At 47.2% G+C, this 22,996-nt stretch overlaps 3 protein-coding genes across 3 annotated transcripts; 2 read left to right on the top strand and 1 right to left on the bottom strand.

The window, feature by feature from the left end:
* Nucleotides 1-1,187: 1,187 nt before the first annotated feature.
* Nucleotides 1,188-4,678, top strand: JR316_0007564 (Pre-mRNA-splicing factor prp1; the record flags this gene model as incomplete). Its single annotated transcript, XM_047893300.1, has 9 exons — nucleotides 1,188-1,267; nucleotides 1,323-1,391; nucleotides 1,451-1,624; nucleotides 1,740-1,992; nucleotides 2,054-2,497; nucleotides 2,633-3,396; nucleotides 3,447-3,705; nucleotides 3,762-4,475; nucleotides 4,535-4,678. The coding sequence occupies 9 exons, from the start codon at nucleotides 1,188-1,190 to the stop codon at nucleotides 4,676-4,678; spliced, it is 2,901 nt and encodes a 966-aa protein (XP_047748582.1).
* Nucleotides 4,679-12,513: 7,835 nt separating this feature from the next.
* On the top strand, nucleotides 12,514-13,612 carry JR316_0007563 (Fork head protein-like protein 2; the record flags this gene model as incomplete). The annotated part of the gene is made up of 4 exons (XM_047893299.1): nucleotides 12,514-12,747; nucleotides 12,803-13,000; nucleotides 13,060-13,446; nucleotides 13,508-13,612. The coding sequence occupies 4 exons, from the start codon at nucleotides 12,514-12,516 to the stop codon at nucleotides 13,610-13,612; spliced, it is 924 nt and encodes a 307-aa protein (XP_047748581.1).
* A 5,715-nt stretch (nucleotides 13,613-19,327) lies between these two features.
* JR316_0007562 (uncharacterized protein) lies at nucleotides 19,328-20,316 on the bottom strand (the record flags this gene model as incomplete). The annotated part of the gene is made up of 2 exons (XM_047893298.1): nucleotides 19,328-19,508; nucleotides 19,565-20,316. 2 exons carry the CDS (start codon nucleotides 20,314-20,316, stop codon nucleotides 19,328-19,330), a joined length of 933 nt encoding a protein of 310 aa, XP_047748580.1.
* Nucleotides 20,317-22,996: the final 2,680 nt, after the last annotated feature.

The raw sequence follows: 22,996 nt of genomic DNA, 5'->3' as shown, positions 1-22,996 counted from the left end.
AGCAGTAGTGAAAGAGAATGGCTTTGACCATCGTCATAATCCGCTGAGGATTCGGTTGAAGGGAGGTACTAAAAATCAAACCACATAGAAGAAGCGTATGATAATGGGAAAGGTAAGAAAGAAACATCACCTCCCCACATCCGTATTACATCCTTCGGTATATTGACATCACAGCCACGATACACCAGGTCCTCGACCTACGGAAAACCTCGTAAATTTAATACAAGATGAGAGTTCTTTGCGGGATTAAATCCAGGACAACACGCAAGACCATGACCAGGTGCACCTAGGCCTATGTGGAAGAAACGGAAGAGGGTGTGCACGCATCCCTACATGAGAAAGTCAATCAACGAGTAGTAGATATCAACCGAATCCGATTGGTGCACCGTGGATACCCTGACATATGCGCCATTTTGATGGGAATCCGGGTGTAATGCGAATTGGGGAGAAACAAATAGGGAAGACCAATTATGAGGTCCGAAAGCGTTTCAGGAGACGACGCTAGCACAGACAATCTGGAACAAAAGACATACCAACAGTCCGTGCCCTTTGGATTTCGCAAATACAGCCCGAACACTGGTTCTATTCATCGCATTAACCATTTCTACCTGCCATTAGAGTCGGGATTTAGTCAATTGAGAAAGAGGAAGAGATGGCGGTGGATAGGAACCGAGCGCTGGCAAGCAAACTTGAATAATCATCAGTGGACGAAAATCAGATGACGATAGCGTACCTTTATCATTTAACCCTATCTCCTGCGATTCCTTCAAGAAATATCATGTGTTATAGCTGGCTTAGGATATGCTTAACAGACGAAAGCGCACACAGGCTTTTGAACAATGGAGTAAAGATTGGACGCGCAAGAGGAAAGGTAAAATCGTGAGCACTCGTGCTTTCAAGCGGAGATTGAAATCAAATTTGCATTTGACTCGACCCGATCAGCATCCTCGTGGAATATTCGTTGGAATGAATGTGGGTTGGCATGGTTTAGGTGAAGCAATGTTGTGGGGAGAAAAATGTGGGACGATGGGTTGGTGGCGATAAGCATATTCCGAGTTCACCCTGAAGTTGGAGTTGATCGTCGTGAGCAGCGTGACATAACATATCAGTCACGTCACCCTTCACCGTGACGCAACCGAAATACAGTGACTCTACAACGTTGACCACTTACCACGACATCAGGAACGATGGCGTCGAACAAACCGAACAAGCTGGCATTCTTGTCAATGCCGGCGCCTGCGTCGTATGTCGCTGGTCTGGGACGAGGGTGCGTTTGATGGGTTCTGTGGTATGCTTCATTTTTTGACTGATTACTGTGTTAGTGCTTCTGGATTCACGACCCGGTCAGATATCGGACCTGCGCGAGAGGGACCATCGGCGGAGACTATTGCGTAAGTGACTTTTGTACTCTCTCTTAAGATCTTCTTTGACATATTGTTACATTTTCCAGCGAGGCGCAGGCGAAGCGCGGGGAGGAGGTTGAGATTGATCCCGACCAATTCCAGGACCCAGACAATGAAGTCGGCCTCTTTGCCGGAACGACATACGAGCAGGACGATGAGGAGGCGGACAAGATATACGAGACGGTGGATGAGGCCATGGATTCACGGCGCCGTGCACGGAGGTGGGTGCTCTTTCCCTAACTCTCTTTCATTTTTATTGCTTGTTGTTACTGGGTCAGTCGTGCCCTTTATCGTGTTCCCGTTCCACTAACATCCCATTCGTTTGAAAATTCACAGAGAAGCTGCTGAACAAGCTCAGCTCGCCAAGCACCGCGCTGAGCGCCCCAAAATTCAACAACAGTTCGCCGACCTCAAACGTGGGCTTTCGAGTGTCACCGACGAGGAATGGGAAAACATCCCAGAAGTCGGTAATCTGACGCGCAAGAAGCGTAGAAGAGAGGAAAGGAGCTATGTTGTCCCTGATAGCGTCCTTGTTGGTGACCGAAGTAAAGGTGAAATGGAGAGCGCGCTGGATCCACGGCAGCAGCAGGTGAGTAGACTTCTGTGTTAGATACACTACTGGTTTTGATTTCATATATTTTTCTCTGTAGAACGGAGGCTTTGAAACCCCCGCGGATGCTGGTAGTCTTACATCCACCAACTTTGTCGAAATTGGCCAGGCTCAAAACAAGATTCTCTCGCTCAAACTCGACCAGCTTTCTTCCTCTGGCCTCGCTTCCTCGCTTCCCCCCGGCAGCACCTCTTCTCTTCTCTCCGGCACATCCTCGTCGATCGACCCCAAGGGCTACCTGACGTCCCTGTCCTCGCACTCTCAGACACTCAAATCCTCGGCGGAGATTGGCGATATCAAGAGGGCACGCATGTTGTTTGATAGTTTGGTGAAAAGTAACCCGAAGCATGCGCCCGGGTGGATCGCTGCGGCCTGTTTGGAGGAGCATGCGGGGAGAATGGTAAAGGCGAGGAAAATTATCAAGATGGGGTGTGAGCATTGTCCGAAGAGTGAGGATGTATGGATCGAGGCAGCACGGTTGCATGTAAGTGCCCTCCCTTTTTTTTTCTTGAGCTTTTTTATGTGGGCGCTGCCTGTCACTGCTCCGTGCCGCACACCAAGCTCTCGTTTCTTGTTTTTTTCCCAAACGAAATAATATGGTACTAATATACTTACATAGAACACCGAAGATGCCAAAGTCGTCCTCGCCAACGCGGTGCAGCACCTCCCGCAATCCGTCAAAATCTGGCTCACCGCCGCTGGCCTCGAGACAGACCCACTCGCAAAAAAGCGCGTGCTGCGTAAAGCACTCGAGCACATCCCCAACTCTGTCCGGCTGTGGAAGGAGACCGTAAACCTAGAGACGTCCGCCGCGGACGCGAGGATCTTGTTGGCGCGCGCGGTGGAGGTGATTCCCTTGAGCGTTGAGCTGTGGCTGGCCCTTGCGCGGTTGGAGAGCCCGGATAAGGCGAAGAAGGTGTTGAATAAGGCGAGGAAGGCGGTGCCGACTTCGCATGAGATTTGGATTGCGGCCGGGCGGTTGTTGGAGCAGGAGGCGTCGGCTCCGACAGAGTCAGGTGAACCCAAGTCGAAAGAGCAAAGGGAGAAGGAGCTCGAGTTGGTGGATAAGACGATCGAGGGTGCGGTGAGGGATCTACGCAGGCATGAGGTGCTGCTTACGCGTGAGCAGTGGCTTAAAGAGGCAGAGCGGTGTGAGGTTGAAGGCAGCCCGAGGACGTGTGAGGCGATTGTGAAGGCTACGGTGGCGATGGACGTGGAGGAGGAGGATCGGTTGGATACGTGGGTCAGCGATGCGGAGGCAGCGGAGGCGCGCGGTGTAATTGGCCTTGCGCGGGCGGTACTGGCGTATGCACTGAAGGTGTTCCCGGATAAAAGGAATCTGTGGCGCCGCGCTGCAGAGTTGGAAAAGGCGCATGGGACGAGGTGTGTGTTCTCTTTTGTTCCATTATCGATCGGACTGAAATTTGTGTTAGGGAGTCGCTTGACGCGATTCTGGCAAGCGCGGTGGTGTATTGCCCCCAGGCAGAGGTGCTCTGGCTCATGTCGGCCAAAGAGAAGTGGCTTGCGGGTGATGTACCCGCGGCTCGTGAAGTTCTGGAGCGCGCATTCGTTGCCAACCCGGAGAGCGAGCAGATCTGGCTTGCAGCTGTCAAGCTCGAGGCGGAGAACGGCGAGTTTGGTGTCGCACGGGAGTTGTTGATTCGTGCCAGGACGGTCGCAGATACCGAGCGGGTGGGTGTTTTTGTTGTTAATTTTCCGAGTATGCATGTTCACTGACTCGTTGCCAGATATGGATGAAATCCGCCGTCTTCGAGCGACAGCAGGGTCAGACAGATACGGCCCTCGCGACGCTGACAACCGCACTCCAAAAGTTCCCTCGTTTTGCAAAGCTTTACATGATCCAAGGCCAAATTCAACAATTCGACCTCAAAAACATCTCCGCTGCACGCGCTGCGTTCGCGGCAGGGATCAAAGCCTGCCCGAAAGAACCTACTTTGTGGATCCTGGCAAGCCGACTCGAAGAGGCCGATGGAAAGAGCATTCGCGCCCGTTCGTTGTTGGAAAAGGGACGACTCGTGAACCCAGCAAACGAGGTTCTGTGGGCTGAAGCCGTGTGCGTTGAAGAGCGTGCGGCGGTCGCTTCATCCGGCACGTCTGCCTCGTCAGGGCTCACACCTGCGTCTGCGTCAATCTCGAGTCTCACATCTGCGCAAGCGAAAGCGATGCTCTCCCGCGCTCTGCAGGAGTGCCCTGCCTCTGGGTTATTGTGGTCTCTCGCTCTGTGGTCTGAACCGCGCGCGTCGCGCAAGACAAAGTCAGTGGATGCCTTGAGGAAAACTAAGGATAGTCCGCTGGTGGTGTGTACGGTTGCGAGGGTGCTTTGGGCTGACCGCATGATTGAGAGGGCGAGAGATTGGTTTGGGCGGGCAACCGCAACGGATCCAGATCTGGGTGATATATGGGGCTGGTGGCTAAAGTTTGAGAGGCAACACGGGAACGAGGTGGGTTTTCTTTTATTCCCCTGGTTTGTGAATATGTCCTGATGCATTGGCTGGGATAGGAGCAACGCGAGAATGTGAGAACCAAGTGCGTCGCCGCTGAACCGCACCACTCGCCTGTGTGGCAGTCGATTGCGAAGGACGTGAAGAACGTTGGCAAGTCGACGAAGGAGATTCTCGAGATGGTTGCGGATGCGTTGAAGTAAAGTCACCCTTGCTTATATCTTGCCTTCCCCGTTTCTTTTCAATATTTTTCAGTGTTTTCTGTGTGATTTTTGCGCTTGTAATGAAAGGAGTTTTGTACACTGTGACCATCTGGCATCCATCCAGCGGCTGTAACCCGGCATTTTGTTTGTACTCCATGTTGCGCGTGAGAAAAGTAAGGTCAAAGCAAAGTTGGTCGAAAAAGTATCCTTGTTGGCCGTCCGCTGGCGAGAATAGAAACGGTACCAAGCACCCCTTATAGTGCCGCAGTATCATTTACGCAAAGTCAGAGAACTGAGAGATAAGATCGCATATGACCATCAAGGGTCGTTCTGAATATTTATACGCACATCGAGTATCAACTCGTCAAGGCCTCAGCGCTCAGCGCTCAACAGTCGATTTTTTTGCAAACTGATGGGGACAAACATTGATGGATTTTTAATACCTTTGGCACACAGGCTGAGAAAACTGGATATGAGCTTGCTGTGTTTATTCTCGGTTTCCTGGTGTGCATCTAAAACGAAGTTATAACTTTTTAGTATACTCGAATTCACTCAAAACGTGGGTATGTCCATTGACATTCAACCCCACATTTTGGAACCCAATATTGCTTATCATCAATCAAGAGGAAAGAGCGACTGGAGCGTCCAATGTCCATGTATAACATAGTTTGATTATCAAAGCCTGGTCTATTATCAGGAAGGAAATATTTTGACTGAATCTTTCCCTCTTGCCTTTGACGTGATGCAATATTCATGCCGACCTGCGGAAAGTTTCTTTGGAAGATTATCTACGTCAGATTTGGTTATCTGCCTATCCTTAAAATTAACACAGCTACTGTCGTCGCTTTTCTTGCAATTGAGTGGGATTCTATAAAGGTCGCACACATACAGTGCTAAACGACTGACCTGCATACTGCAAAGATGGTTCCCGCAACCAACGATGACACATTGCCATTAGGCCCAACCTTCGGTATATGGCTTATTATTGTCTGGCTTCAAACTCTGTGAGCAACGGCCGCATTATTGGATTTCTTTCCAGGCCTCTCATTGCGTCTTTAAATCAGGCTTCAAGGATGCGGTCTTCTACAGGGCTGGTTGTACTTCCACTGGTATACAAAGGATCATTGGGGAATTAAAACCATGGCAAGTCAAGTACAACGTTTACAGATATTCGAGGTCACCCAATAACTATGTTTATTTACAGGTAGCAGCTTTGGTGTACGACTTGCATCATTTGTTCGCAGCTCGGACTAACATCTCATTCACAGGGCAATAGAAACATTTCAAATAGTAGTCTTTGTTCAGATCACCTATGTTTACCTGATTCAGAACTTTGGAAATCGTCCTGCTCTCACGGTGATACATTGGCAAGTTATGAATTTTCCCGTCGACCAGAATATTACCTAATTTCATCGACACAACTCTCTAGGCAAGATGCCGTAGGTTTATCTGTGCGTTGGAGATTTGATAGGTCAATCTAACTAAAGTGTTATAGGCCCAACTGTTCGCAATGGTTGGTTTTAGTCCATGTTATGTGACGAACAAGATCCTGAATTTATTCAAATCATCAGTTCGCCTCTGCCTTTATCGTGCAAGTGTCAGTTGTATGTCTTTAAATGTTTAGAATTATGTCTGAATATTGTCTAGATATTATGCATATTGCATTTACGTCTGTGAGGCTCGATTTATCTCAGCGCTTGGCTTCCGTTTGTAATATTTTGACTTAATGACAGTAAACAAGAGGAAATTTATTATTCCTGGAATCATTGTACGTCGTGCTACTACCATAATGTTATCAAAAATTCGAGCGGCTAATCAGTAGTTCTCTAGCTTGTATTAGCTCTGGTACAAATTAGTATGTATAGATCTAGCCAATTGGTGGTCCAGGTTCCGCGTTAGAGACAGCTGACATCTCTTACTTGATTCATAGGCTCCGGGCTGGGTAAGTAGACCCTTCTAGTTAATGACAACATTTATTCTGCTGATTATTTTAATAAAGCCCAGACTATCACATCGTATGTGTTGTTGTTCTTATATGACTCCATGATATTATCGAAGTACTGATGTATAAAAAAGTAACAGTTTGGGTTCATTTTTGAAATTGTTCCACGACAAAGTAAATACTCCCCAGTCTCAGAAGCGAAATGTTGTACCCATGCATTGGTGGCTTTCACAGGCAACACAGGCGTTACAAGCGGTTGCAACAGTAATTTGTGACTCTATTATCACGGTGTCGTTGGTGGTATACCTGGAAAAACGTAAGAGTAATGTAAAATCGTAGGTTTTATCTCCTTCGACAAAAGTACGCCACGTGTTACTCAAACCCATCAAAGGAGCGACAGAATTTTGACTAGACTTATGGTAAATGCCGTCAACAGAGGAATATTAACATCTATATGCGCTTTGATAAACGCGGTACTGGTGCGGTGGCTCTTTGGCACCTTCCTTTTCTTTGACATTAATCAACCTCAACCCCAGTTTCTTGCCCTGCCTGGGACCTTTTACTTTTTTATAGGTCTTGAGTTGAGCGGAAAATGTATTCGACTTCTTTTCAGAGTAACCAAAAATGATTCTGACATACACAGTATACATGAATAGTGCTTTGGCAACGTATGCTTCAAATCACAAAACAAACACTCTGTTTTACTCATTATTCATCATACAGACTCAATTCCCGTCAAAATATCGTCAAAAACGCTAGGGCAGAAAACCAACATTCTGACTGGAATAGTATTGCTTTGGGTACAGTCTCAAATACAGTGACAGGCAACCAAAATATGACCGACGATGGAAATCATGTGCATGTCCTAGTTACAACGGAAATAACCCCTACTGGACGCGAAAATGTAAGTGTGCCACAGTGTTATTTAGTCGTTACAGTATCTGAATCTCCTTTATAGGAGGACTACAAAAACAGTACCTTCATAGATGGAATGATATAATGACGGGGTGTACATGTAAATCTGCGGCGCTTAAATTTCTATGATCTTTTCAGTTTGTGCAAGTTAGTATGTCTCGAGGACTCGGTCTTACATGACATTGGTGTCCATGTACATAATGAAAAAGATGTATATTCAAGTTTTATTTGAAACCTACTTATTCTGCATCACTAAAAGCCTCGACCGCTCGCACAGAAAAATATTCACATCGTTGGGTACAGCTGTATGAATCGCTGCCGGCGTGACGTATATTAATTATTTGTGGCGTCTCGCACCCCACTAAAATGCTTCTTCGTCATGCCAGGATAGACTCATCACTTACACCCACAAATCACACCCCTCTCCTCTTTGTCCAACCATAGAAGCAGTAAAACATCAGAAAACATCTCATACCTGATGCGCAAAGACGATCGCTGCGAGGAAATTATGTTAGGGGTCCTGGCGGTACTGGTGGATTCCTACACACATACTGTCACTTGGGCCTCGTCATCGCGGGGTTTTCGTTCTAAATCCCCGACAACCTGAGAACTGGAATAATAGGAGAAGGCGAATTCTGCTGGTGCTGTCTGTACCGTCCAGCACCACCCGACACTGGATGCATAATGAGACCACTGCCGCACCACCGTCACACAAATCGGCCTCCCAAAGCACACATCCAGTCTACGTGTGCCGCCTCAACGACCTCAACCCCCATCTCTCTCCATAACAATACTATCAACCTCAACATCATTGCACCACCTGAAACCGGATTCACAACCGGATTCACAACCGGAACCTTTTTGCGCCCTCTCCTCCCACACATCCCGCGCTCATCTCTATGCTTGAGCCAGTGACGCGCCGGGCTCTGCGTGACGTGCGTTGATATGCGCCTGGACCTGCGGTCCATGGGATCAACGACTTTGATGAGTTCCTCGACAAACGGCTTCAACTATACGTCGACGAGTGGCGACTGTGGGAGCAAGATAAACGTGGGATCCAGTGGTGTGTTGGTGGAACTAATAATTAACGTATGAATGTGGGTCGGGCCGCAGTGGGACGGGATGAGCGCTGAGACGCAGCAGGTGAGTTGCATGACACGCGTGTTTATTTTTTAGCTGACGCCTCGTAGTCGTCCAGTGCATTTAATACGCTTTCTTACATTCTTGGGTACACACAGGGGATTCAGACCAGCAACAATACGCCACCGGCCAGCGCATTCGTTCTTTTGTGGAATATCAAAGCTTTAGGCCGCATACATGCACCAATATATAAAGTGAGTTTTGCTGAGATCACTGTCTAGTCTGGTGTGCGTTGGCTGAGTACTACCACTAGGTGTGAGCATGATATCAGTAATCACAATAATTTTTCGAAACACGGTCAAATGCACGACTCGATTGTAATGCCACTAATCTAGGTGGGTATGGATTGATACACTTGCTTAAATCTCTAGAATCCGCTGATGCCTGCAGTCTTTTCTATCCAGAAAGCGGCCGAAGCCGTCATACGAACGTGGAGGCGTGACGTCGTGTATGCTACATGTGAGCATGCACTGCGGGCGTCGTGGATTATTCCGTGTCCATGTGCCGTGTACTATCTTCTTGCAGGATGGTCGAGTGGCGGGGGTACTTTTTCGGTTTGTCGTCAATATAAAGTGAATAAACGTGGATGAGGGTGCGACTTACATTTATGTGTATATAGACTCAGTATCATCCCATAGACAAACGAAGGGGTTATCCCGCTTCGAGTTTAGTGGGGGTATGAAAAGGGAATGTAGCTATAGACAGATAACGAGCGGATTTGATCCAATATACGGTGGTTAAGCATTGGTCGCAGAGCTTCGCAGCTCTGGTACATGGGCTCTTCAGGATAGTTGGAGGGCATTTAGTTGGTACGGTTGAAGAGGTGCAGAGTTGTAGAGTGCCTTTTTATCACAACTACGACCCTCAATACAACGTCTATTCTTAAGCTTGTGTGGTTACTTCACTCGCGTTGTAAATATTCCTCATTGTTCTTGAACTAAATAAAACTTGAGCGCTATTTCTCGGTGATATAAGTGTTACCCGTGCAGAGCCACGGGGCACAGTTTTTAGTGTTATGACTGGTGTATAGAGGTGCTTCCTTTCGAGCATTCCCATACTAATCACTTCGGCCGATAGAACAACCACACACATGTATTTTGAGACGCTGATTTTGACCAACAAAAGGCCATCATTTTGTAGCGCACACAAGAGTACACATCGAAGATACGTCGTATATTATGTAGAATCCATTACACTTGTTACATCACAAGCCCTTGGATAATTAAGCAGAGGGTTCAGAAAAAAATAGAAACGAGTCTGTACACGCGTTGTTGCGTGAATATATATACCCGATGCAAAGAAATTGGACCATGGACATGCACCCGGTAGAACCCGTCTGTGTGTTGCAGACGCTAACAAGTATATCCTTCCAACACAGGCCAACTGCCAATGGAGCAGAAGCAGCACTGCCTGCAACCGCGTGCCAGAGTCCATGTCAGAGAAGGATATTATTGTATTGACACAAGACGGGATCATGTAGAGGAGCTGGGGATTTGGAGGATGAAAGCAAGACATGCATGCATATAGGCTCCTGAAGGCGAGAGAGACGACGAAACGAAAAAAAAAAATGCCACGAAAAGCTCACCGAGCATGGGTTGTGTTCAGATCGACCATTTGATGCAACCATAAAGTTCTGTTCTGATCAGGGTACTGAATATGGTAGTAAGGGTTCGGCGGAATCCCATGAGATGTAGACTAGAGCAGCATGGAAACGGATACGCAGCTGAGATGTGATCTGTGGCTATTTCGACGTCTCCCAGACTGTGTTAGTAAGATATGATGATACTGGAAGTTTATGAGAAGGAACCGTCGAGAGTAAAGCCCTGTACGTGCCTATTCCTTGCCCAATCCTAAATGGCACCGGTGACCGTTGAAAGGTAATAGGAGATACAGGGCTTCCCTACTCAATCCACCTCCGTCCTTCCGGAAATTCGTCCGAAAACCAATGACGAGAGAGCAAGGAATCCAGGTTACAGGTCAGAAAAGGCCTAGAAGCCCGCTCACAAGACAGAAGCCAGCAAATACGAATGTGGGGGTTATCGATTGAAAGGAGTTCCGCGCTGGCAGCCAATGATCGCCACTCACCGATCATTTGTTTTAATCTCCGATCCGGGTTTGGCCGCACATCAAAGAGTTTGCAAGGCCTTGGAGCTCACCGAGGTATCCTGCACACCAAGAAATCATTAATGAGGGCGAGCAATCATGTCAAGGATGGATATAGAGTGGGTTAGGGTTTTATTATGACTCGATAATGCGAGATTTCGGTCCGATGCTAATTACTGTGAGTAAGTTCTCATGTCATCGGTCGAGGTATCCCACAACTCCTTTGGGAACATAGGCCTTCTGATTTTTGGCCCTAGGGTTGTTGGGTGGCTCCACCAAGGCGTCGGAGAAGGGCCTGACTACCCTGATTTCTTGACAGGGAAGCATAATAAAGGTTCGATTAGAAAACCCATCCATTGCGTGAATGGACTTTCATTAGTCCATTCGGTTCATAGGAAAGAATGATATGATATTCTTGTGCAACATCCGAGAAAAACTGAATTGGCGCACCGCTACTCCTAGAGGCCTTGTTTCTATCGTCTGTGAGAAGGTGTCAGCTTCTCTGCGTTGATGAAGATCCGTGACACGGGCTGGGCGCTTGCAGAGCGTTTAGATAAGACCCGACGTACGGGTACTTCAAGGGGATGGGTAAAAAATGAAGTTATTATACTTGTATGACGCGTACAGTGGCTCTGAGTACGACGGACACGTTGTACGCTCGAATGCTTCGCCAGCGCGCATGAATGGAGCGCTCCGGGATGTAATGTTATTGGTGAGTTCAGAGAAGTAACCCTGCACACGCCCTTAACCAGGAAGAAGTTTCCCATCGGAAACAGTCTGTGAGCAGGTTGAAAATTAGCGGTTCAGTAGACGGAAGCCGAGCGACTGGACCTGCCTATTTGATCTCGGACGCAGATCAGGAGGCGTGTTACCAATCCTGATTGATTGGATATACGCCGGAGGTATTGCCCGGTGTGTTGATGTCGATGGATCAGCGAGTTTCTCCAGTCTGAAATAATTGTCCGTGGGCGCCTAAATCTATGTATATTTTCAATTAAAGCTCTCATTTTAAGTTTGTACTACCTCTCACAGAGGGGTAGTTATAATAGATATAACGAAAGGCGTCTCGTAAAGGATGAATGACATCTAAATAAAGCAGTCTACTTACATCACACGTCGCATGTTCTAAAAATGAGTTGTGGGTTAGCTACTGCCCTTGATACATCAACAGTTGTACGTATTCTGAAAAAGAAGACACATGCTTGGAAGCTTGGAGCTTCGGAGTATATTTTACTTCTTGATATTTTAGGATATATCCTCCATTTACTATCCTTACCTCGAGGCGTATGCACCAAAGTCATATCAGATCATCACAATGAGTTTCATCCTTCGTATATGTCTATGACTCTCCTCAACCTTTACAGGAAATTATATGTGTAGGAGTAGCATATCTACGATGGATGCTTTCAATTTCCCGTATAATATTGGCTGCGGTGTGTCAGGAAGCATCCTTGCAGCACGTTGATTGGATTGAGATAATGTTCGCGTGAGAAATGTGAAAAGGAACAATGGGTTCCTGTGGTTGACCAGTTATCCTTTAGGCTGGCAGATCGCCTAAATCACTAATGGGAACTTGTTTTAGACTCCGTGTTTTCTCAGGGATTGAGCCACTCCGTATCGTTAGTAGTTAACGGTTCACTTTCCCTACTTCATTCACTGATTCTCCCCCATTTCTTGTGCTCCTCTACCTAATCACTAGCCAAAAAAAAGTGTACCCGCAATTTTTGTTAACCAGATGTATTCCTCCAGCAACTTGTACTCCTCTGCACATCAATCGCTTACCCCAAAAATCATACACTCACCCGAAACCGAGTCTATATCAGACACTGAAGAACTGAAGGAGATGGAGCAATATGTTAATTATGGCGAAGATTCCGGTGTTGACATTGCAAGCCATACAACCAACACCGAGAACACAACACCCGTTGGAGCGCCACTCCCGCAGTATGCATGGCAAAGATATCCTGTAGTATGTGTTTTCACTGTTTAATCTGCCAGTGACTGATTTTCCTTCGATTAAAAAGATAAATTTTGCTCCGTTGTATGTCTACGGGGCTCACCCATACTTTTATACGACGATGGCGCGGCCTCTTCCTCCTGCCCTCCCTAGCCTATATTCCTGGGCACCTCAGATCGATCTGGGCACCGCCTCTACAACCAATGACACCGCATCATCCTCATCGGAGTCCAACAGTTTAGTAGAAAGTAATGAATTGTCAAAGGTGAGTTTTTTAATTGATCACTCATTGTTCCTAAGCTGACAGATGATGTTGTTCATCAGGCTTCGTCACGGAAGCGAGGGACATCCGCGCGCGTTCATAAAGCCTGTAAACCCAGTGCTAAACGTGTGGTGGTGAGCCCTGGGAGAAGGGTTGCGCGCTCTCAGCGCACTAGTGGGGAGCTAACACCCGCCGAAGTCAAATCTCTGGCATCCGCAGAGGTTACAGAGAGGGTTGTTCGTTCAATTCTCGGAATTGCGGACGACGTTGAACTTAAAGATGCATGGCCTCAAGGCCCGGACCCTTGGAGTGATTATTCAAGACCGGAGGTCATTATGTTGGCCATATGTTGCACTAAAGGGCACAGAGCAACATTAAGCCAAATAGAATCATTGGTAATGAAGAAGTACCCAACGTTGAAAACAACCAACTCAGGTAAAGGATGGCGAGTAAGTCCCGTATTTCATTCAAAATATTTTATTACTCATGATTGTTTATTATGATGCATAGGGTACAATCCGACACAATCTTAGCGCACATCCGCAATTCAGGCGATTGCGCCGTGAACAAGGACGCGGGGGGCCGTGGACATTGGATGTCACAAAGATCAAATAGATGGTTTTTCAAGATTATATGTTCACTAGTTGTTCACTTCTAAATAATTGTCTAGATAGCTTAATATGTATTCATACACCTCAAATATTTTAGATGTGATACAACCTCTGCTGACTCCGTCATGGGCTGAGAGTGCGTTGATTGGGTCGGGTGCAAACCTAAATTGATTTCAATCTCCGCTTGAAAGCACGTTCAGTCACGACTCTTACCTTTCCTCTTGCGCTTCCAATCTCTCCTCCATGGTTTCAAACATCTGTATGCGCTTTCTGCTGGTATGTGTATCTGAAACCAGCACTAATAACCGATAGAAGATGAAGATGAGGGACCATGGTTAAATATTAAAGCTACGCTATCGTTATCTGATTTTCGTCCACTGATGATTATTCAACTTTGCTTGCCAGCGCTGGGTTCCTATCCACCGCCATCTCTTCCTCTTTCTCGATGACACAATCCCGACTCCAATGGCAGGTCAAAATGGTTCAACAATCATCCACCATCTCATGCGATCAATGGAATGAGTGTCATGACTTAATGCGAAATCCAAGGGCAGAACATACTCTCCGTAAGTGTTTCGTTTCAGATTGTCTATGCGCTGGCATCGTCTCTCAAAACGAATTCAGAGTGCAAAATGGTCTAATCTATTGCCCATCCTCGATATTAATTTTCCCGGGGTTCTCATCGCACCGGCACATACCTCAGTGTATCCACGATCACATTGGGCCACAATCTATTGCTCGTTGATTAAATCTCTCATGTAGGGATGCGTCCACTACACCGAATGTGGGATTTTCGCAGTGTTTATGGGTCAAGGATTTTGTGTATCGTGGCTGGGGGCTGTGATATCAATATAGCAAAGGATGTAATACGGACTATATGAAGGTGATGTCCTTTTCTTACATTTCGCGTTATCATATGCTTCTATATTCTTTGATTTTTATATCCCCCCCTTCATGATCGACGAAAACTTCACCCGCACGGCCTATTTTCCCGTCTTGTACGAGCCCTAAACCATTCCATTAGTTCATCTAGGCGAATATTGGGATGGGTCTTGGTGCAATGGGTTGTATGGCGGCGGATAATGATCATGGTCAAAGTTGTTCTCTCTCAGTACCGCTTCTGAACCCTGCCTTTTCAATCATTCCGCTTTCTAGATACATGCGTATTACGACGATTCTGATTCAGCTGATGTGATGTATGTGTTGATGCTTTCTTTCTGGGCCGCTTGTATCTTGCATAATTTGTATTGGGTTCGTGTATATGCGACGCGTATATGAATTTATAGGCTCTATGTCTGCACAATTTGGCCTAATCCCCGAGTTGGGTCTGCTAGGGTGCGGCCATACCCGCGTGTAGGCTTACTCTCCTCCCGCCTACTTTGAATTTTCTCCCTTGACACGAATACATTGGTACGCCATGTCTATACATAGGTATACAGTGTGCCAACAATACTGTTTTTTGAGCATCTCCCAGGAGCGTTGGACATTTTGGGCGGCAAATATCTCGAATTAGGTAGGGAATGTAATGCATAGGGGCTCTCCTTGATATGTGTTCACCCCGCTGCCAATCACGTCACGGACAACGTTGTTTAGGTTCAGCTTATAGATATGATGAGCATTGCTTCAGCCGAAGTGAGTCGGTCTGGGAACGTATTAGACGATGGACTTTCATGATGTGTCCCCGTGGTTCTGTAGCCATGCGAGTTTATGCATCCGTGGCGGATGATTCAAGACATATGGTGGGAGAAATGGTATGGGAGTTTTAGTAGCTTCTTATCGTATGGCGCATGAACAATAAGGAGCTTTTATACATGTAATGAGATTCTCTCGAGATCACTACGCAGGTGACCAGATTAAAGGTGTCTGTTCATAGGCACCCAACTGTGGATTCACACAATCTACGCCCGTTGTTGTTCTTTAACGCTACACACCCATAATGCTCCCTCATGAAAAATGGAATCTAGAGGCTCTGGCATTGCACTTGTATTGGACATCCTCAACTTTATCTGTCTATCGCTACACCACAGTACGCAAGATCACCTACTGATAATCGAGCAGGTGCCATTCGCGCGGTATGCATGGCAGGGAGATTCTGTAGTACGTGTTTTGGTTTTTGAGCGCACTAGCGGGGAGCTAACACCCTCCGAGGTTATACAGACGGTCGTTCGTTCAATTCTCAGAATTGCGGACAACATTGAACTGAAAGACGCATGGAAAAGGCCCAGACCCTTGGAGTATTCATTCCAGACCAGAGGCCATAATGTTGGCGATATGTTGCACTAAAGGGCATAGGGCAACATTAAGCCAAATAGAATCATTGGTAATGAAGAAGTACCCAGCGTTGAAAACAACCAAGTCAGGTAAAGGATGGCGAGTAAGTCCCGTATTTCATTCAAAATATTTTATTATTCATCATTGTTTATTATGATACATAGGGTACAATCCGACACAATCTTAGCGCACATCCGCAATTCAGGCGATAATTTTTGCCAACCAGATATATTCCTCTAGTCCCTCGTACTCCTCCGCACATCAATCACTTACCCCCAAAATCGTACACTCACCCGGGACCGAGTCACAGTCTATATCAGACGCTGAAGAATTGAAGGAGAAGGACCAGTATGCCAATTATGGCGAAGACTCCGATTTCTTCAGCGGGGCCCTATCCGATCTATAGCTTCGGCCTTACAACTGAGCGAGAATGGTGGTTGACCATTCAGACATTGCAGGACGCAGGGGGGCCTGGAGATTGGATGTCACGAAGATCAAATAGCTGGTTTTTCAAGATTATATGTTCCCTTCTAAATAATTGCCTATATAGCTTATTATGGATTCATGCACCTCAAATATTTTAGATGTGATACAACCTCTGCTGACTCTGTTATGAGCTAAGAGTTCTGAGAGATGTACCAAACCATCTTCCACTAGAACCAAAAGGCCGTTCGCAGCAGGTGTCCCATGGTCACTGCGCTTCTTATCTCGGAGATACTAGCCGAGTGCAATCAAAAGTGTTATTTTATTTCTCATCTCATTCTGTGACAATTGCCCAGCGTTGATGCTCTCTGCTTATAGAGAATACACAACCACTCCCTGAAGGCTATCCAATGATCTTACTTCCAAGACATTTGGATATCATTAGATCAAGGCAAAGAAGGGTTGGGACATCACCTTTTGACCACACGATTGCCATTGCAGACTTCAGGGCGGTCCCGAAAAATTAGTTAGTATCCAATGAAATAACGGGTTTATGAACACATATACCATGTATGTCATTGAATATCTTGATGGGTATGAGCACTAATCACCTGTCGTTTGATGTAGATGGAACAACGTACAGGTCCCGCACAGGGGGAGTCGTCGCAGAGTGAAATAAGAGATCAGCAAGCGCTTTGCCAGTTTCTGAGCTATGCACAGAAACTCGCAGTGATGGGGAGACAGCCCATGCGTATATATGCTTCACCATTTATCGAATATATGCGCAATTCAATGGAAATTTTCAAAGCGGTGCAAAACATTCATGATATTAAATCATACATACATACATTTGACAGATACGCTGCGATGGACATTAACACTGACCTACTTGAAGTCGTTCGTGTACTGTGGAGTGTGAGCTAGGGAGATAGATGTCTGCACACGCGATACCATTGCCGTTGCAGTCACCTTCAGCGAGCGCGATGGTTGATCGACATACATATGCACTCGTTCATGCGCTCTGAAGTCTGATCTAGACAGATACACACTCGTTGCCGTCAGCAAACGCAGGCGCTGTCACGGTGGTTTTGCTTCGTCATAGGAGAGGGAGAGGGACCAGCGGGACATTCGTCGAGATATTGGGGACCCGTCGATATAGAGATGCGTAAGGATGCTGGTGAACAGGGGGTTGATCGATAATTAATGAAGCGGCGTATCGGATGGTGTGGTGCAATCTCGGGGTGTTGCAAGGAAGCGGTTACACAAATGACACACGATAGTTGACTGCGAAGCCGTCCGTTCTGCGTTGCGTCGGTGTAAGTTGTATTAGTCAAATATATGCGTCATTCGATGGTTATTTTGCACCGTTCAAATAACTTTCACATACAAATAACAGGACACAACATTCGTAGCCTGGTTCTCCGAGCGTCAAGCATTGTAGTCTACATGGGGGTGGACAAACGACACTGGAAAACACACTACAGCTTCGGCACACCGTGTACACGTCAACAACAGAAATGGTATAGTGTCCACCCAGAACACGCAGGAAGAGAAGTGACAGGCAGAGGTTTGCGGAGAAACCCATACACGCGCGTCGTGTGTTTCTGCAATGTGTAAAGCCAGGACACACACCCCTAACCTCGAATTCGCGTTTTGTGTCGAACACGCATCCTGTCGACGTTGTGATACATGTAATCGACTCAAAAGCGAGATTTCAAGAACTGGGCGAATGCATTTCGGAGGTTTTTGACGACGGGAGCATGGAAACGTGAGGAGGGGAGCAAGACCGAGTGCGATGAAGTGGTGTAGGTGGGAGACGAAGGTACTGCGTATATGCGCCATACTACGCTGGATGACGTGTCTCAACAGGTGGACATGCGCTAGACACTGATATTCCAGTACCACTGCACTGACGCCTTAAAAAATGTCCAGAGGAGCTGCGCACAGTATACGGAGAGTCGGTGATTGACTTTGTGTAGCTGCTGTGGCGTCCATGTTTTGCGTGCGGCAGTGCGGTGCAGAGTGAGAAAGTGGTGGTTCCGGGTGCGAACAATAGCAAAGAGTTGGGAGAGGGGGGAGCGTGGTGGTGGTTGAGGTATGCGAGACGGTTGGTTGGAGAGTATGTCAAGCACTCGCCGAACTTGACTTCTCAATCCATCGTCCCCTCCCCTCCCCAAAGTCATCCTGCTTCGCAATCCACCAGTCCCTGCATTTTTTGACTGCGTTCAGAACTTCTCTTCGTTTCCAATCGTCGCGCGAGTGGCTGGTGAAGAACTGAGTGGGGGTGTACTGACGCCTTACAAAATGTACAGGTGTAGCTGCTACGACATTGATGGTTTCGAGTGCGCTTGCCGCCAGTGTGCTGCTGCCGTGTTGATGGTATTGCGTGTGCATGTGAAGGGTGGAAACGTGATGGTGCTGTATGTGAGCGATGGAAGAGGTTGGGGAGGGTAGTCTTTGTTTATGTGGTTCCATGCGAGAACGATGGAGAGTATGTAAAGCACTCACCAAACTCAATCCACTGTCCCCTCCCCAAATCACACTACTGCTTCGTCCACCAAGTCCCCCACACTCCTGAAGCGTTTCGAGTAGTTTCATTCCCCTCAGTTTGAATCGTCGTATTCGAGTGGCTGGAGCAGAACTTTGGAGACGGCAGTCAGAAAAAGGTAGAAGAACAGAGCAGCGCGGTAAGTTGTTTGGCCTTGCTGTTGTCAGTGCATTCAAACCCCGCTTTGGCCGCCGACTGCACTGCGGTGACGATGAGGTTTTGGTCGAATTGATTCCATTATCCACAGTTATGTTGTATAAAACCCCATTTTTAAGTGCACCATGATTAGATCCTCCCTGTTGGTCAAAGTCGCGATCTTTAGAGTTGATGATTGTGTTATGATTATCCGAAGTCTCACGCTCATCACTCAAAAAAAAAACAAAGGAAATAAAATAAAAACAATATATATATAATCTAATCAGCTTCCATCGATTCAGTCGATGGACTGATAAGATACTCATTTTAATTGTATCCACACTACTTCAATCGTCGCTTTTGCCTCTTCCTTCGCCCTACATCAGCCTTGCCCTGGGAGCAAATCTCCTCCCGGGTTCTAAACCAAGGGTCTCTATCACTTCTATGACCCTGCATTTTTCGCGGCTTCTGTTCAGTCTCCCCACTATCCCCATCTCCAGTTGACCCGCTCATCTCCGACTCCCTGCATAAAAAATCTGTCAGTGTCATGATATCGAGAGATAGAAATCCACAAAATACCTTCCATCTTCGTTTGGGCTTGGTGCCGTCAGAGGCATCTGCTCAACGGGAATGTTATACCCGGAGCAGTCCCCGCGGTGTTGTTTCCAGTGCTGGGAAGTTCTGAATTGTGCGATTTCTGTCTCTCCGGATGGACGACAGAAATTATTTGCATGTTCGTTATGACTGTTGCTTGGTACGGCTACCCTGGACGGCCTATTTGCCATGTTGTACGGGTGATGTCTGTTTGAAGAAGCTCCCGCCGTCTGGCTCCGCATGACGCCCTGTGAACGATTCTCTCGGGAGTGGCGTGACGTGCGAATGACAACGGCTGGGTCTACCGTTCCAGTGGCCAGGCTATCCAGTACAAGACGGTCCACACTTGATGCCTCGGACTCATTGGTGATATTTCTGTCATATTGGGACTCATCTCTGCCTCGTGGAAGTCCACTGATCACTGCAACATCCGCTGACGAACGGAAGAGTCTTGTGGAATCCACGTTTGGTGTCGCGTTTCCAACGTCGACGGTATGACTTGGGAACCTCGCATAGTATATCTCCAAGAGGTCTCGTGGGGTAGGTCCCACCAACGACAAAATGTCAGTCCAAGGTCCAGAGGTATCGTTCAACGATGATGTCGCCTGTGGCTCCATTACATATGGTGGGGCACCAGCACCGGCAGAATTTCGAGCGGGTTGAGCTGATCTGGGCGTGCTAACAGGAACGGTTTGGGAGGAGTGAACGTGAACGATGTTGACGTTGAATGTAGACATTGCAAAGTGCTTGTAAATTGAAAGGACAAAGTGTAAGAAAGAGGTAAGGCTATGGGTGTTTGGGAATCAGACATGATTGTTCATTCCGTATTATAGGCCTACAAACTACTTCTCAGCACGTTTCTTCCATGAAGGGGCAGTGGCGGGTGTGAATTGTAACCTGCCTGAGGTCGCATGTCCTCGGTATCAAAAAACTAACCTCAAGGCGCGGAATTCCAGTTCCGTGGAAAAGAAATATACATATCTTTGGTTGCCGTATGCTATCCGGTCATCAGTTTCCATCCTAATACTTCCGATTGGATGCTGCGCTCGACGAAAGAGAGACTGTGCATGTTCAAGCCGCGAAGTGTAGAGTTAAATGAAAGGTATGTGGTTCACTTCACCTCGCAAGCAATCCGCAGTACAAACTCACTGCTCATATGTGTATTTGAGGTGTGAACAAGGCATACAGAGAACGGACGGATGATATGCTTGGTGCAATGTGTCTCGAACGATTGGGATATTTTTATACCTTGAACCCGAACAGGTGGTTGCGCCTAAAGCGTTACAACATGTTTTTCCACTCACTCTCAGATCTACTTGCGTGCTGAAGCCCCAAAGTCAACGTTAAAGCTCAAGATCTCAGGCTTAAAACTTGGCTTGACGCTTTGGTGGGTCCATGCGCACCTTTAGATCGATGCAAAAGTGTCACAGCTAACAAGGGACAGTTATTTTATTGCCTAAAAGGTTTGCAACATCATTTTATGGACGAGGAGTCGAGAGGAGTCCCTGCAAGAGCCGAAAACATGAGAAATACTTTATTGACCCGTACCATACCATTCTTCCCCCCTCCTACATTGGTAGTCATGAGTGTACGGTACATCTTCAAGAACAGGCGATATGGCACTAAGATTCAGGGGATTCGCAATGAGATGTGATGACAAGGGACCACACACATAAAGTTATAGTGATGTAGATTACACCCCATGTGCGTATATGCGCCACAAATGTCGATAATCCACAAGATAGATAAATGTATGCGCAATTCGACACCGGTTTTTCAAACAGTGCGAAATATTCGTTATGTCATAGATACTTTTGACGAATAGAATGCGGAGGGGCATGCAAAACAAACCTCTTTCAAGTCGTTCGTGCGCTCTGAGCAAGGATGTTAGTACGACCAAGTGCATTTGGCTTCGGCGAGCACTGTCATTTAGCTTCGTAAGCACGGATGAAGGGGGTGTGTGGGTAGGAAGGAACGGGAAACTCATTGAGACTATGTGGACACGTTAAATAGAGATGGGTAGGAGGCACTGGCACCAGTACCGACTCAAATGTGCACAAGCGACTTTGTGTACAAGCACAACCTGATCCCGCGAGACACCTCATGTGCATATATGCATTGCCAATCGTTGAAGCGATGCAAGCAAGGGATCTGGCCACACACCTGTTACAGTTACCTTTACCGACCATTGTCATTTATCGTCATATGCACGGGTTCAGGGTGTGTGTGGGTAGGAACAGTGCAGTGGGATACACGCTGAGGCTATAGGAACACGTGAAGATAGAGATGCATAGGGGTTACTGGTGCCACCACCTGCTTGAAGAGAGATGAAAGATGGCAAAAGACGCACACGCACGATCTGCGCCTCAGTCATGTTTTCAAACACGACCAGCATCTTGCAATCCGCCCCACTCTACATCTTATCTTCCATCGTGCATGCACCCGATGACTTTGATGACGCCTCGTTAACCCGTGCTCGAGGAAAATGAATAAAGAAGCCGAGATTCCCTTTTTCAAAAACTGCACGGAGGAGTGGAAGGTCATCGATGGAAACAGGAGAATGAAGCGGTGTAGGTTGGGCGACGGGGTCCGAAAGGCGGAAATGCTTTGTGTATGCGCCATACGCACATGCGGGGTGGTGGATGGGGTGTATATGCAAACAAGTGTATAGAAAAATTTCATACACCTGACATTCCACTGCACTGACGCATCACGAATTTGAGGGAGTTTGAATACGCTGCACACAGTATACCAGAGTCGTTATTATAGACCTGGTATAGCTGCCGCGGCGTCAATGTTTCGCGTACGCCGGCGCAGTGGGAAGTCAACAGTGCGAGCCACAAAGAGGAAGGAACAGCGAAGAAAAAGAACTCACCGAAATCCTCCGAGTCCTCAGCGTCGACCATCGACCTCTCCTAGGGGTCACGCTGCTGTGCGAGACACCAGGTACCTGCATTCCTCAACTGCATAAAACTTCCCTTCCCTTCGAATTGTCGTCTTTCGAGTGTTTGGAGTGGAGGTGGCAGTGGAAAAGAACGAAGAGCGAGAGCGCTGTTTGTCCTTGCTGTTGACAAGTGAATTCAAACTCCGCTTGACTCCTGAGCGCATGCACAGAGGGGATGAGAGTGCGAGTGGTGAGAGACCATGAGCGCGGGGTTGCATATATAACACTTTCTACTGCACTATAAACGTAGCAAAATGAATCGTTTGGAAGACGAAGGGTTGACTGCCCGAAACAAGACGCGAAAACGGAATATATGCGGGATATTGAATCTCATGTCCGCACAGAGGAAAGAAACGCCGAGATGAGAACAGGTGCATGGGTTGACGGCGCGACAGACTCAGGGCATACAGTACACTGCGAAGACCGCTGTACACATCAAATACAAATCACTCACCGAGACGTTCTTTCTCCTC

The sequence above is a fragment of the Psilocybe cubensis genome, chromosome 6 (assembly GCF_017499595.1).
Source record: "Psilocybe cubensis strain MGC-MH-2018 chromosome 6, whole genome shotgun sequence".
In the NCBI taxonomy this organism is placed as follows: Eukaryota; Fungi; Basidiomycota; class Agaricomycetes; order Agaricales; family Agrocybaceae; genus Psilocybe; species Psilocybe cubensis.
Note: the sequence above shows the minus strand (reverse complement) of the source record. Positions and strands in the feature narration are given on the sequence as shown.